Below are 15,535 nucleotides of genomic sequence, written 5' to 3'. Positions count from 1 at the left end.
TTTGGAGACTTTATGTTTCAATTTTAATATCACCATTAGTTACAAATTCAAGATTTGAATGGGTAGTAGGAGGAGGAGAGAGGGAAGGTGAATTTAAATTCAAATTGATAACCAAAATCCCATTGGTATTAATAGGTGTGGGGAGGAAGTTTTGAATTTTAATAATGGAGTAATAATTTTTATGCGAATTGAATTATTATTATTATTATTATTATTATTTTGGACCAATTGAAGGGAGTTTGAAGTTCAATGCAAATTATAAAACGTTTTTTTAATTCGTTGGAGGGAGTGGGGAATTGGATTGCAAAATTTGTCCATTTCCCAAAATTCATGACTGGTATGTATTATTGTATTAAACTAACAGAATACAACTTTGATAGATATTTGATGTGGACTATTCATTGGAGGGAGTGGGGTAGTTCTTTAATTTAATAAGTTTGTTATAATATTCGATTGGGTGTATTTAGTGGATGAATTAAAGTTTAAAATATCGATTTTGAGGCAATCAATGATTCAATAGGGGGAAGAAAACGGTCAAAGGATTAAAAATGGAGGAAATTGATAAAACCCCCGACCAAGAAGGGCAGGGGCTTCCAAAAATTGACGGGCAAGCCCCCACCGAAAGTAGGGTGGGGTGGCTCGCTCGCGCACATGTACCGTGTGTTCGTATTGGTAGGTGTCGGCACGACTCGTCGTCTCTATACGATCATTGACAAGTCGCCTTTCACCCCCTGACAGGTCGGGTTGCTCTTTTCACCCTCTCTCTAACTTGCTATTTATAGTTCTCCTTTTACCCTCGTTCCAAAGTGCTTTCCGATGTGGGATTCCAATTGCTGCATCTCTTTCTACAATTGGGCCTAAATAGCCCATTTTCCCATCTTCTTTTCTATTCCTTTCTCCCGGCCCACATTTGCTTTCATTTTCGAACCCTGGTCGTCAAAGAATTCGATTTGATGCCCAACAATCATACACATGATTTTTTTTGCTAAGATACAGCTATATAATGTGTTAACAATTAATGAGTGTGGTTTAAATTTATAGTTCATATAATGTTTAAAAAGTTTGAGTCATTTGGTGTGAATTGGCTGCTATATCCGATGAATTATATTAATTTGTGCCTTTATTGCATATTGTATTAATCCGGGTAGGATAAAGAAAACATTATAACAAAAATAGAGATAGAGAATACATAAAAGATAGTACACAATGTAATATTATATTCTTCAAAAGTATAGAGTACATTCGTCATATAGTATTATGGTGGGTAATTGTAGGTTATAAACAACTATAAGCACCATTATCTTAATATGAAGTGGACTATAATAACTCACTCCACTGATATTAAGTTAGAAGTTCAAATACATCGTATAATTAGTTATCCCTAGTTTAGAATTCGCTACAAAAGTAAGGTGATATCCTATTTTAGTTAAATATACACATATCATTTTAATATTACTATACAAATAAAGAGGAAATTATTTTTTTAGTATCATAATGAGAATATTCGTCAAGACCATGTGCTGATCACAATTGTAATAGGCCTGAAAGATCTTATATCAATGGAGATAATCGTCATCAACTTATATTTCCACGAGCATCCTATAATCTAGTAAATGGAAGACTTTGGTAGCATCGACAAAGGATTGTGGTGTATTCTCATCCTTTTAAAGTATAATCCTTAGCATGAGATGGTGCCCTCTTTGGCTTTGAGACTATAATAGATAAACATATGGCTTTCTACCATTATGAAGGACCGTCTATGTATTTTTAAAGTTTGTAAGGTCTCTCTATCCTACGAATATAGATTCTCTATTATGCAAAATATATATATATATATATACACACACACACACACCCGCACAAACAAAAAGAAATAGTAAGAACTTATAAGTTAGCAAACTTAGAAATTTGGTCAAACTAGAAGGTAGGAGAGGGTGGGGAAATGTTTGACAAATGCATAGAAAAGTAATATAGATGGGTGAATTAGTAGTAAGACCTAATAATTTGGTGTTGTTTTCGTCTCAAAATTGGTCACTAAAGATAGCGAAAGGCATATGGGGTTTTTCTTCTACAGAGACTATACACCATACGGAGAAAATAGAGAGACATTCCTCAGCAAAGTCCAACACCTTGAATTTTTGCTTCAAACCAAGGTAGGCAAAAGAGAAAATTATGGTAAATGCCTAACTTTTTTCACACTTAAATTTGCTCCCTCCCCTTTTCTTTGACCACGTTCAAACACTGGATTTTCTCTTCAAAAGTTTTATATCAATTGAGATATGATGTAAAATGAAACTATGACACTATTAAGAACCTATAGGTTTGATCCATCTAGTAAGTGTGTTAGAATATTCGAGCTACTTCAATCGCTACTTTTAAAAGTCTAAAAAACATTTGACAACATTATTGGTGTATAATGATACAAGTAAACGAAGAAAATTCATAAATTTAGAAAAAGGAATTACATTTAAAATGGTAAGGAGTAGTGTGTTTCTATCTAAATAATGTTAATATAACTTGAAAACATATATTGTAGGTTTAGATATAGAAAAATGAAACAAATGGAGTTTGGTGAGAGTGTTGGATGAGTGATGTTGGAAGGTTTTGCAACCCACAGTTTAAGAGGTCAAAGGGAGGTTTGGTTTTGCATTTGGTTTCCAATAAAACATATATATATATATATATATATATATATATATCAATCATCCAACACGTTTTAATATTGCTTTTACAAATTAAAGCTCTCTATTGGACTCTCTAATCTCATGCATCTTCTGCCCTTTCCATTTGTCCTTCCCATATATACCTTTTTCATATTTATAAACACTTTATATAAATATTTTTCTACTGTTTTATTTATTAATAAAATCTGCAGCAAAATACACTTTACGTCTCTCTTAGGTTTAATGTTATTATCTATTTTGATCTACGAAGTTTTACCTTTTCTTCACTCACATTTTTCACATTTAACTTTTCGTTATCCACACTTTCTATCACTTACTTCTCACATTATTATTTTAATTTTCTCTCTAATCTCTTTTATTTAACTTTCCTCCCATAACTTTAATAATTGATATTTTCTAACGACTAACTTACAACTTTCTTTCTTTTCAATATTTATTAAGACAAGTATAGAATTTGGCTTTTAACACCAATATCAAAAGAGTGGTTGTCTCACTCCGAAAAATTTAGAAAGCTATGACGAACTCTAAATATTATAATAAGAATCGTCCTAATTAGAAACACTTTAAAGCTTATGTGTGCTTATTCTAATTAAATTCTCTTTTATATTGAATAGCTTGAGAGTGGAAAAAAAAGAAGATTAGTTGTATAAAAACTTTGAAAGAGTTTTCTTGTAATCTAGATCTTGTACAAATGTTTGCCATTGGAATAATTTTTACATGGGTGAGTTTATTTTTGGTAGGTGATATATTTTGTCTAATTTTAGAATATTTCATGTAAATTTGTGTTTTATAATTCTTTTCATTAATTTTAAATTACAATTATTTTGTGCTTATTTTTGGGAGTATATTTTCGTCTTTTTTCTCAACAATTAGCCTAACAAAATTAATATGTACTCTTGTTGAATATTTTATATTTTACTATTTTCTTTAACAAAAACAGAAAAAAAAATTAATGTAAGGGATGAAATTGTAGAAAATATTTTCCAAATTCTATCCATAATAAACACATACAACTATCGATAAACTTCTTTTTCGATATCTTGAATCATGGATAGAATATAAAATATAGTTATACTGTTTGCTATATTTAAAAATGTAATAATATATATTTTAAAATTAGATTTTATTATATTGAATCAATTGAAAAAAAAAATTCTGGTAAAAAAACCATTTCAAATTTTATTGTTAAAAGAAAAGAAAAGCAATGAATGGGAATTTATTCGTTAAGAAAATCTCTTGATAAATTTTCCGACGAATATATATCTTTTATAGTTCGATTCACTTCACAAACCTTTACTAAAATTCTCTTCCACTCTCCAACATTTTCCAGAACCTTAATTATTTTCTAAATCTCTTTTATAGTTCTATTTATTTATTGTATTTTAGTTTATTTATTTTTTTACTCAATCTTTAAAATTTTTTTGTTTTGCACTTTTTTTTTCCTTTCAATTCAACGGACATAATAATTTTAGAAATAATAATTAAAAATATAGTAATATTTAAAAAAATTTAAATTTAACACAAATCATCATCAATGTACTTTTATTATTCTAATATTTGTAAAATAGTTTATGGCTATGTATTTACAAAATAGTCTATTAGTGATAGATTTATATTGTTTATAGACTCTTACAAAATTTACTATATTTACAATTTTTAAAAATATATTGCTATATATGTTTGCAATTTTCCCAATTTATAATACTAGCTTGATTTGAAATATTTCTTTAATATATATATATATATATATATATATATATATATATATATATATATATATAAAATATAAGTCGCTTCACAAAATTGTAAAAAAATAGAACATTTGACAATATTTATATTTTATAAAAAAATTAAATATATATAATAAATTTTATCTTTTAATAATTTTATTCTATAAGAGATGGTAAATAGTTTACCAAATTTTTCTATTTTTGAAAAAGTTTTAAACAATAAGAAAAAGTTGAATAAGCAAAGGCATAAATGAATTAAAAATATAAAGTATACCATAATTCATTGAATTGGTATGATTAAGGTTGATATTCCGATAATTAAATTGAATCAATCAAAATTAAATTATATGAATAAAAGTATGTTCTTTTTGTTTTTGTTTTTTTTTTCTTTTTGTGTGTGTGAGAATTTAATTCTTAAATCTAAAAATCCAACAATCAAATCTCAAACTCCAAAATATTATCAAGAGAGATCTTGAATCAAAACCTAACTCAGAAAATATTCTAAAAATTGTCAATAAATCACTATTTATGGTTTGACATTATTCATAAGGGGAACACAGCTAAGAGAATTTGTCATTTTATTCATGAATTTTCTAATCGTAATCTCCTTTTAATTAAGTGAGGCAAAAAGATTAGGTTAATTAATTAATTAATTAAATCCTGAAGCAACTCCTAGGTGTGATGTAATGGTGGTGAGGTTCATGAACCAAATTAATAATCCATCCCCCACTTGCATTAACATCATTAAACATTACTAATATTTAATTGTTCATACACATAATTCCCAATCATTGTTAATTAATTGGATTATATATATAATCTATTTGTTTTTGCTTTTGGGCCATTATCAAATCCTTTTCAAAATCTAACGCTAATAACGACAACACGACTTTAAACTTAACAAAAACATACCCAAAATGCTTAAACATTATTTATATAAACTTTTGTATATATGATCCACAACACAACACAACACACAAAGGTGATAAACACACTTACCATATTATAATTAAACCAAAATATAGACCCAAAACCCAACTATAAAAAGGAAGAACTAAACCTCTTCCTTATATATTAACAGAAGTTGGGATTTTAAGGGGAAAAAAAAAAAAAAGAACGACTAAACAATACTTACCTACTACTAAATGATTAGTAAAAATCTTACTTGTAAGAGATTTTTACTTGTAAAGATGGTGAGGTAAGTATTATTGTTTTATTTTGGGGTGTAATTTGGAGTTAGAGTTGGAGGTTTTGTTGTTGATATGTGAGAAGGTCATCAACCCACCAAAGGTCTGCTGTGGGTTCAACCGGTGGCGAGGGGTCGAGACCGAGGAATGATTCCAAGGTTGAGATTTGGTGTTTGAGTTCGACGTCAAAGGGGGTGGCAGAGGTGGTGGGGAGTTGTTGTTGTTGTTGTTGTGGCAGTGAGGGTGGTAGAGGTAAGGGTAACGGTAAGGAGGGTGGTGGGGGCGGGTGAGGGAAGTTGAGTTTGGCCTTTTTGCCTCTGATTCTGATGGCGGCTTGGTCATAGGCTCGAGCTGCTTCTTCAGCAGTGTTGTAGGTGCCGAGCCAAACACGTAGGCCCTTTTGTGGGTCTCGAATCTCGGCGGCCCATTTTCCCCATGGGCGCTGCCTGATCCCTCTGTATTTGCTTTTTCTAACCTTCTGAGGCTTCTTCATTTCACTTGTTGCTCCTTCATTCCCTTCTACTCTCTCTTTTTTCACTAAAACATTCAACATTAATAATACCCCATTACTGCTTCTTTACTATTATTTCTCATCACAAAACAAAACATATGAACTACTCTTTTTAGTTTTTTAAAATTAAGTTTATCTATCTTTTTTTTTTTTTACTCAATTAATGTGAAAGAGTCCCATTTTCACTAAAGTATGGATTTGTCAACCATATGATTATAGAATCAAGCTTGTCATTGCTTTAACATAGTAGAAGGCCAGTGGCTCAAACTCATAAAGTCATTTCTTTTCCAATTATATTACTGATTTATGTCTACTAGACGTATAAATTTTTCATTATGCAAAGTAGAACTAAAAAATATTGTGTGTATATATATATATATAGTTCAAATTCCTACAAAGTTCAACTTAAGTAGTTCAGCCTTTTGAGTTAATCTACAATAGTTTTCACTACAAGTTAAGAGGTTGAATCAAATAAATGAAATATGGATTTTAGAAAGTAAGGAGGGGGAGAGGAGGGGAGGGGAGGAGAGTAGTGTACCTTGAGAGAGTTGTTTGGGGATATTGTGGACAACATTGGCAGATGGAGTAGTGTTGTTGAAGAGGTAGTTTTGGGTCCCGGAGAGGTCAAGACCGAGGAGGTCGGAGAATAAGGTGGTGTCGAGGTCAGGCCAAAGGAGGTTGTCGACGACAACGGGGTTTGGTTCGACGTAATCGGAGATGATAGCTCCACCGCACATGGTGGTTGAAGTGAAAGGGGAGAGAGAAGAAATTGAGAAAATGAAAGGGGGAGTGTGGTGAAGAGAAGAATGAAAATGAAAGTGAAAGGAAAGAGAGATTTATAATAGAAGAAAGGAGGAGATGACGGTTATAACGTAAAAGGAAGTTACCAACAATCTGACAAATAGCTATCAGATTTTTTCTCTTTTATTTATTTATAAATTTTGTCCGTTTTTTTCCCCCTTTTTCTTTTTCTAATTTTTTTTATGTTTATTAAATTAAAAATTAAGCATTATTGTCCTTTGACATAAAATATGCTAAATATTCATTTTTCGATATTAGTGTTTATTAATTAAATTTTATTGTTTTTTTTATCAACTTTAATATTGAATTTTAAATTTTTATTTAGTCATTAAAATAAATGATCGAAAATCAAGGTGGAAAGACACAAATTTCTTAAATATTGAAAATTATAATATTTTGGCACCCAAAAAATGATCAAGTAGTTTAAAATTTTGATTTTCCAATTTTACTTCTTAATGAACTAAAAAAAGTCACTGACTTTTTTCTTTTTCTCCATTTTACTTACTAAGACAGATTGCATGTAATTTTGTTTTTCAAATTTGGTGGAATTTGATTCAATTTGTCTTTTTTCGATCAAATAATCTTTCGTAATTTTTATTTATCAAAGATGAGAAGGAAAAGATCGACTATAGTTGATGGTAAATTTACCAAAGACGACAAAAAAAAGTTTAGAATTATTTGTCACAATTTTCATTTTGAATCATCAAACCTATCCAAACTTTTTTTCAAGAACGAAAATCAGTAATTGATTACTTGAAGTTTGAAGAACATATATTAATTACCTCTTTTATTATTATTTTTAATTCAACAATATTGGATAAAAATATGGAAATTATTTGACCGTTAGAAAATAAATGTGGGTATATACTAAGTAATTGAACTATCCCTAAGTTGACAATAAGTTAAACCATATTGTAAATTGGTAATTTCGCTTCGATTATTAGTAACTTTTATTTTCTTGGTAATTCATGTTCTCTCTCATGTTCTTCTCATGCCGTTATGTCCTTAATTACTCTCTGTAATCGCCGTTTCATTTAATCCTTTATTCACGATCATTCTTCCTTCCTTTAATTCCCATCTGTTCTTTCTCTCCATCCTTCCTTTTCCGTAATTCCTGCCTACCTTTGCTCTCTATCTCATTTTCTCTTCGTAACATTTACAATGAAGTCATCTTTTCAACAAACAATTTCTTGTTTCAAGTTCACATAAATTGAGTAACTTTGTGTCATCATAAACATAACTCTATTGATAAAAGATATCTAAATATTCAACCAATAAGCCAAAATATATAGTTTGCACCCTATGTTTATATGAAAACATCTATAAAAGAGCAATATAAAAATCCCGTAAAAAATCATCATCCAATCATATTTTGAGTTTGTAATTTTTATTTATTCTATTGTCAACAACAACAAAAAAAATAGCTCAATTGACATTCATGTATACTTATGACCAAGGGGTCGATGACTCATGTTCTTGAGTCTTCATTTGTACGAAAAAAATTGTTAATCGGATCTTCAATATTGCTTCTTATACTTCGCTCGAAAAACCATTTTAGTACTTAATAGCTAGTTTTTTTCACAAGTGTTTAATATGATAATATAATTTGAAAATTAATACGTAATTGGCTCTTTTCTAGTACATCGTACGTATACTACCGATTATAATATAAAAAGAAGGAATATTGTCAAGATAAACATAGCTCAACTGACATAATGGGTCAATAATTCGATTCCACCACTCATGCAAAATACCTTTGCTAGAAAAACAAACCAACCTTTCAATTTCATCAATTTTGATCCCAAAACTATATAAGTGTTGCGATTTTATCCTTTAAATTCAATAAAATTAAGTTTTGTAGGGCGACCAATATAAGAGTGAGCATGATAGATCAAAAAACTGATCCAACCAATCAACCAAAATCAACCGAATCGAAAGCAGTCATTTGGTACCAGTTTGAGAAAATCCAAATCAACAACACTTTTTAAGAATTTCAAAGGTTTTAATCGATCCGAACCGGTCTAATTGTACTCTTTCATGATTAGAGTCGGTTTGAACTTTTATTATACTAACCATGGTTGATTCAGTAGCAGTTTGGTCGAAAAACCGACTCCAATCAAATGATGTTCACCTTTAGATCAATATACAAATTAACTACTAAATAACTTTTCAAAATGGATTGAATTGAATTTAGTTTATTAGTAATTGACATTATTCTCGATTCACTCTTCAACTTCAATTTTTTTTGTATTTACAACATTTTTTTTTTTTTTTTAAATATGGAGGACGATAATACTACAATATATTTAACGTTTAAGGTTAAATTTTTTGAAAACTTAATTCGAATTTAAAGTTAAAGCTAAAGTTGAGAGAGCAATTTTTATTTATTTATTTATTATGAAAGTATTAAAAGGGATTATTTGCCCTTCATTGGGATGTATTTGGGCCGGAGCCCATGGGCCGAACAATTGTCCAGTTTTCACTTTATTCCGTAATTAAGGGTAACGTTCTATTTAAGGAACAAATTTATTTGTTTATTTCGAAGTAAGTAAGGGGTAACACTTTAATTGATAGTTGATTAATTATAACGTAAATTTAAATGCTATGATGCAAAGGATAACCCCCAAATTTCCCCTATTTTTGGTCCCTAATTACTACTTTACCACAAACCCTTTCTTTCATTTCCAGCCTTCTTTTCTTAATACTTTATGCTTTTCAACTCCCATGATTTTCTTTTCGATATTTGTAGTTTTAGTCTCTCAATTTCCAAAAAGATTTCTACAAGTTTGAGGTCGAAATTACAGTTTATTTTCGTACGAATTGATGATATATGTTCAACTAAACATTTATCTGCGTATGTCACTTTATGTTTTCATTGAAGTATTTATTAATATTGCAGTATTGCGTGATGTTAAGGTTATATTTGAAAAATGTTAATATGATGTAACTAATGCAGAAATCTAATCGGCGATATATAAAAACAAAAGAAAAACTTGATTAATTTGAGATGCATGATAAGACGTGTCGTTAGAAAAATAGAAATTTATAATTATAAATATAAATATATATTTATTTGTCTTGATTGATTTTATTAATGTAATGGTTGATTTGACCTTGAGAAATTAATATCCCTAAAATCTTCCATGAAAGGGATTAATCTTTTGCCTTAGTAGTTTCTCCCTTACCTAGATTTCTTTTGTTTTAGAAAATTAAAAATAAAATGCAATTAGGAATAAAAATTTTATGTTCGATATTGGTATTGGAAGTTCAAATTTTATGGATATCTTTTTGCAGTACAATAAAGAATAAAAAAGATTCGAACTAGAAACTTTGTTGTCGTTATTCATTAATATATACTAGATGTTAATTGAACTATTTTACGAACATATAAGATATATTGATTTTAACATATAAAAAATTGATAATAAAGTATTTGAACTAATAACTAGTGTTTTTTTTTCTTTTTACTTTCAAACTAAAGCTCCATAACTCAAGTTAAACTCTCTTTCGTATTAAGTAGTTTGAGAATATATAGGATTAAATGTAAATAGTATTATTTGAGAGAACGTTCTTGTAATTTAAATGAAGTCAAACAATTTTGTGTCATTGTAATAAATTTTCACATTCTCAACTCTCTTTTTCTCTATTATCTTTCTTGTTCTTTATTTCAACCACGTGTATGTTATTAATAAAATATGGAATTGTGATATATTTTGTAAATATTTTGGTTTATCATACTATATTTAAAAATGTTTCAAGACGTTGATGGAATCTTAAATAGTTACGAAAACTTATTAGAATAAAAGAACAATAAATAATTACTATTGTTATTTTTAAACAAGTTAGAACATACATTATTTTAACTCGTTTTAATGAGCTTAAGGAGCATTTTCAATAATGAAGGATTTCATTAATCATAAATTCTCTAAAGTCCATGAATCTTTCTCCATCTTCTTCCAAGCTTCTGATGGCCAGTTAACTAAGAAGTTGCATAGATGATACCATTAAGTCAATGTATGTCACCAAGCCTCACCCCAAAAATCAACTTACAACACAACGTTCAATTCAACTTGTAAAGTTTCAATTTCAAGAGCATGTATAACACATTATCTTTTCTCTTTTATCTTTTTTCTTTTACGAACCAATAGATGTCTACATTCGAGTAAGAACCTTTGCAAACGATTTGAATTTCAAAAGGTAGTGTGTGAAGATGCCTCCATCCGTACTCTGGGTTACGATTTGTATTGGTTCTACTTCTACCAAAAGTAAAAACGTCCATTGTGATATTAGATCGGACAATAGTCGTGTGACCAATATTTCTCTCATCTCATCTTCTCTGCCTCTCCATCTCTCTCACATCCCCTCTCTATGTCTTTTCTTTTTCTCTTTAAATTTTTATAAAACACAAAAGAAGGATCTCAGCACTTCAATTTCTCCATTCTTTATTTATTCTCGAACAAAATGATATTTGATGTCTGATATGTTTTGTTAGATTGTTAAATTGCTGATTCTTTGAGAGGTAGACTGTACTTTGATTCTCACAAAATATTTTCACTTTCTATTGATCAATGCCTAAGTCCTTCAGTAGAGCTTTAATCAAAGTCCTTTCATTGCTTATGCGAAGGCTAGAAGCTACAAATTCCAATTTACTGTTTCCAATGATGCCTTTCAACCCAGAGTGTTGTTATCAATTAAGCATGAACGAGAACTACGACAACTATATATTAGTAAAAGATCTATTACCATTTATGAGATTTCAAATATCAAATTCGAACTTTTTTAATAGATCACATAAGTTGTTGAGGAACTTTTTTTAAAATTTAGATCTATGTATCAATTACATAACAACACCAATCCTGAACAATAGACTCCTTGATGACAAAAAAAAAAAAAAAAAAAAATCTAAAATAGTTGTACTATAGAAATAGACAGCCAAGAGAAAAATTTCTCAATTTTTTCAACTAACATAAAAAAGAAAATAAGAAACACAATTTGATGTCCCAACCAAGTCCTTAGTTTCCACCTCTATCTCAAAAAATGCCTCTTCTATTTTTTCAATTTGGTGCATAAGTTCGAGTGAAATATCCTTCACTTGAATCAAAAGAAACAATAATATTCCTTCTATCAAAGGAGAACCTTGGCAGGAATAGACTAAAGAAGAATCCACTCTCCTCACCTTTTTTTTTCTCTTTGCTCTTGAATAAATAAGATGGCTGATGCCTTTGTTTAAAATAAGAACATAAAGCCACTAGCCATCTTATATATCCCAATATACATGAAAAGAAAACCTGACTATTTGATGGGTTAATGTAGTTTACAACCTTGTTTGGGACATTTGATCTTACAGTTGATACAAGTCTTTGTTTCAGATTTTAGATCCTCAATAGTTCTTGTTGATTGAAGACCTCCAATGACCACCAAGCTACCAACCACCAAGATCAAATCTCCCAATTAGCATCATAAACTGTATTAACCAAATAGTATCCAACTCCTGCTAAAGCTCAATCAGTCAAAGAATCCCAAAATTTTGTGTTAAAATATGAACATGTTATCATTTCTAACATAACTCACTTTTTATCCGATGGTAACAGCTATCTAAAGCAGCCCAATTCACACAACAGCAAAAAGGACACGAAAAGCAATTGAATATATTGAATTTCATGGCCATCGTACAAGAACAATCAACTAGAGCACAGATTTTTTCTTTTGTGTCATAAACAATACAAGTACGTAATGTATTTTAAAAGCATCACAAGGGACGGGGGCACACATACAAAACCAAACCATGTAATCGAAAAATGGAGTCATTACACCACCAAATTTAGATAGCATGAGAGGAACCAGTGTGATTCTATATTCAAGAAACTTCATCAGCCAAAATTGTGATAAGAACCTTTACCCTGCCATCTTAGTCAACCGGTGAATTGTGCTTCTCGCAACTCTGTTACCTGGATCGACCTTCAGGACAGCCCTCAGGTCTTCGGCTCCAAGTTTGTATTTCTCCATACTTTCATATAGAAGTGCACGCTGAACGAGAACAGTCACATTTGCATCGTCCTGATCCAATACCTGCACAGCACAGTAGGATAAGGCTTCCTACAAGTGCTCTACACTTGCAAATATTTCCCTCTCTGGGGGGTGGGTGGAATGATAGAAGACATGAGACTAGGTAGAGTAATTTTATCTAAAGGAAAAACCAAACAATGGACACCAATAATCTAAGAGTTGCTCGTTAACTACTCCAGTCAGCTACCAAGTTAGTTTTTTCCCCTTCCTCTATCAAACAATGTCTACAAAAGTGAAAACTTGAGTCACAACATGGTGCTAACTCCAATGAATACCGAGACCCACCAAAGAAAAACCTGTTACCTTTTCCCTCTTTTACAAGAACCAAGTCATGATTGCTGCAAGCAAACAAAGGACTAGTCCAAACTTCCTCCCACCTAATGTTACTATTATTTGGACCATGAATTCAGGGTTTCTTGATACAAACATAGTTCGCAAGTTAATAGATTTCAAAGCTAATAAAGAACCTGGACCTTAGAGGAGTGAGACAAAGGGTGCATTAGCAAATATTTAATTATAAGAGAATTTCAATTATTTACCTTTGTACAATCAACTACAGCTTTCTTATATTCCCCAACTTCTTTGTAGCACGAAGCTCGTGTCGACAAAACTTCAACTATGGCAGCATTGTTACCAGTTTTCTCAAAAAGAATGACAGCCCAAGAAAGCCACTTAATAGCATCGGCGTATTGCCCCTGCCTGTAGACATCGACTCCCTTGTTCTTTGCTGAAGAAGCTGTCACCCCCGCAGGAGGTGGTGGAAGTCCTTCAATCTCAGTTGTTGAACCACCCACGTCATGGCCACCTCCCCCAAAGTCCGAATCCAATCCCCAATCATCGGCATCCAATGATTGCGATGCTCCAGGTGTGTCAGATGCCAAGGAAGGCCCTTCAGCTGGGGCTTTGGATGAGCTAAACAACATATCAAGTGGATCACTGGCTGTGGTCTGAACAGTATCTTGAACCTTGGAATGAAAATCCATTGTAGGCATTCCAAAATCACCCATGTTTATGCCAGAATTAAAACTTGATCCCTTGAAATCAACTCCATTTGTGTTTGATCTGCTTGAAGGAAATGTTGTAGTGCTTGGATTAGGAGCATTCTGGAAATCCCCAAATGAGTCCTCGCTTGATTTGATATTTTGATTCTTAGTGGTTGAATTCAGATTCCCAGATGATTTAGATCCAAAGTCAACTAAAGAACCAAAGGGATCTTTGGTAGAGCTCGTCTTACCACCGCCGATGGTTGAACTCATGCTTGGACCTCCGAGATTGGGAGTCTTGATATTGGTGGTATTACTCTGATTACTTTTCCCGTTATTGTAATTGCTAAGATTATCAAAACTCCAATTTCCACTATTTTTACTCGGATTACTACTGGATTTAGGCAAGGAATCGTTCATATTTCCCATCGAAAACGAATTTCTATTCAATGCGGCACCGGATGACACCGAAGCCGGACCCACATTCTTCAATGGAGTATTCGAATTGCTCTTACCCGATCCCAAGGCAGAACCGACCAAATCGCCGAACAGATTCGGATTCTTTTCAACAATTCCAATACCCGCCGTGGAACCGGAAGTCGCCGTGGAACCCCAGGTCTTCCCAAATATATCACCAACCATGGAAGCGGGGGAATTAGACAAGTTAGGACGAGCAGCCTGATTCATCGCGGGCTGATGCGTCCATGAGGGCTTGTTAGGCTGCCAGGCCGGCCTGGTGGGGGTGGAAGAGTAGGAGGAAGCAGAGGAAGTGTAGGATGAATAGGATTGGGTTTTGTTTTTCTGATCGTTGAGTGATTTGGAGCGAGAAGATCCGAGCCCCAGATCAAACTCAAAATTCTTCCCGAAATTAGAATTCATGGCTTGTTGAATTGAATTGAAATCCCCAGGTAAAGAATCAAACAAAAAAATTAAAAAGGGATCTACCCTTTTTCAAAAAACGTACCTAAACCAGAAGAGGAGAGGAGGATGGAAGATCCGAGGACGGCAGCGCAAAGCAGGGTTGCTCCAAAGAGACTCTCGTGAATCTGAGCTCTCTCTGGTGCTTTCAAGCTTCACCGACCTTGACTCCCTGCCGGTCAATATTTAGTTCATCGATTCCTTTTTCTTTTTTTTTTTTAGGTAAATAAACTAAAATAATATTTTATTATTTCTTTTTATTTTATTAAAAAGCATATAAATTTTGTTCGAAATTTACTTAATTGAAATATTTATTACTTCGGTTTGATTTTAGACTAATGAGATGAGAAAACTTTCTTTCAGGTATCAATAATATTTTATTTTTGTCATTTTCAATTAAATGTATCATTCATTTCTCTCTCTTTGTTCGTCTGTATGTTTTTCACTCTTACTTTGTCTTTGTCTTTTTTATTATTTATTTCTTTTTGCTATTTTTTGTATAACTTTTAATTTCTTCGATATTCATTATTAACTTTTTTTTTTAAAAGAATACTTTTAGTATAATTTATCATGCAAAAAATACGGGGAATGGTTTAATTACCATACCCATTAAATGCTTTTTTTTTTCATTTTGTTTTTCACACCTTAGATTTCT

The 15,535-nt window shown here is 31.4% G+C and overlaps 2 protein-coding genes across 2 annotated transcripts; both read right to left on the bottom strand.

Annotated features, from left to right (window-relative positions):
• Positions 1-5,332: 5,332 nt before the first annotated feature.
• On the bottom strand, positions 5,333-6,923 carry LOC103483869 (ethylene-responsive transcription factor RAP2-3). Its single transcript, XM_008440688.3, has 2 exons — positions 6,651-6,923; positions 5,333-6,138 (listed from the first exon to the last, which is right to left on the bottom strand). Exons 1-2 carry the CDS (start codon positions 6,847-6,849, stop codon positions 5,651-5,653), a joined length of 687 nt encoding a protein of 228 aa, XP_008438910.1. The 5' UTR covers positions 6,850-6,923; the 3' UTR covers positions 5,333-5,650.
• Positions 6,924-12,541: 5,618 nt separating this feature from the next.
• Positions 12,542-15,077, bottom strand: LOC103483867 (uncharacterized). The gene is made up of 2 exons (XM_008440686.3): positions 13,519-15,077; positions 12,542-12,982 (listed from the first exon to the last, which is right to left on the bottom strand). Exons 1-2 carry the CDS (start codon positions 14,839-14,841, stop codon positions 12,809-12,811), a joined length of 1,497 nt encoding a protein of 498 aa, XP_008438908.1. The 5' UTR covers positions 14,842-15,077; the 3' UTR covers positions 12,542-12,808.
• Between the last annotated feature and the right edge of the window lie 458 nt (positions 15,078-15,535).

This window comes from Cucumis melo, chromosome 6 (genome assembly GCF_025177605.1).
Source record: "Cucumis melo cultivar AY chromosome 6, USDA_Cmelo_AY_1.0, whole genome shotgun sequence".
NCBI lineage: Eukaryota > Viridiplantae > Streptophyta > Magnoliopsida > Cucurbitales > Cucurbitaceae > Cucumis > Cucumis melo.
This window is presented reverse-complemented; position numbering and strand designations above follow the sequence as displayed.

Bases quoted from the DNA above. Each gene is read 5' to 3' on its own strand.
- LOC103483867 (XM_008440686.3), bottom strand. From the start codon at position 14,841: ATGAATTCTAATTTCGGGAAGAATTTTGAGTTTGATCTGGGGCTCGGA. The intron at 12,983-13,518 runs GTAAATAATTGA...TGTGCTGTGCAG, and splicing joins CTGTAGTTGATTGTACAAAG to GTATTGGATCAGGACGATGC.
- LOC103483869 (XM_008440688.3), bottom strand. From the start codon at position 6,849: ATGTGCGGTGGAGCTATCATCTCCGATTACGTCGAACCAAACCCCGTT. The intron at 6,139-6,650 runs GTACACTACTCT...TGAATGTTTTAG, and splicing joins CCCCAAACAACTCTCTCAAG to TGAAAAAAGAGAGAGTAGAA.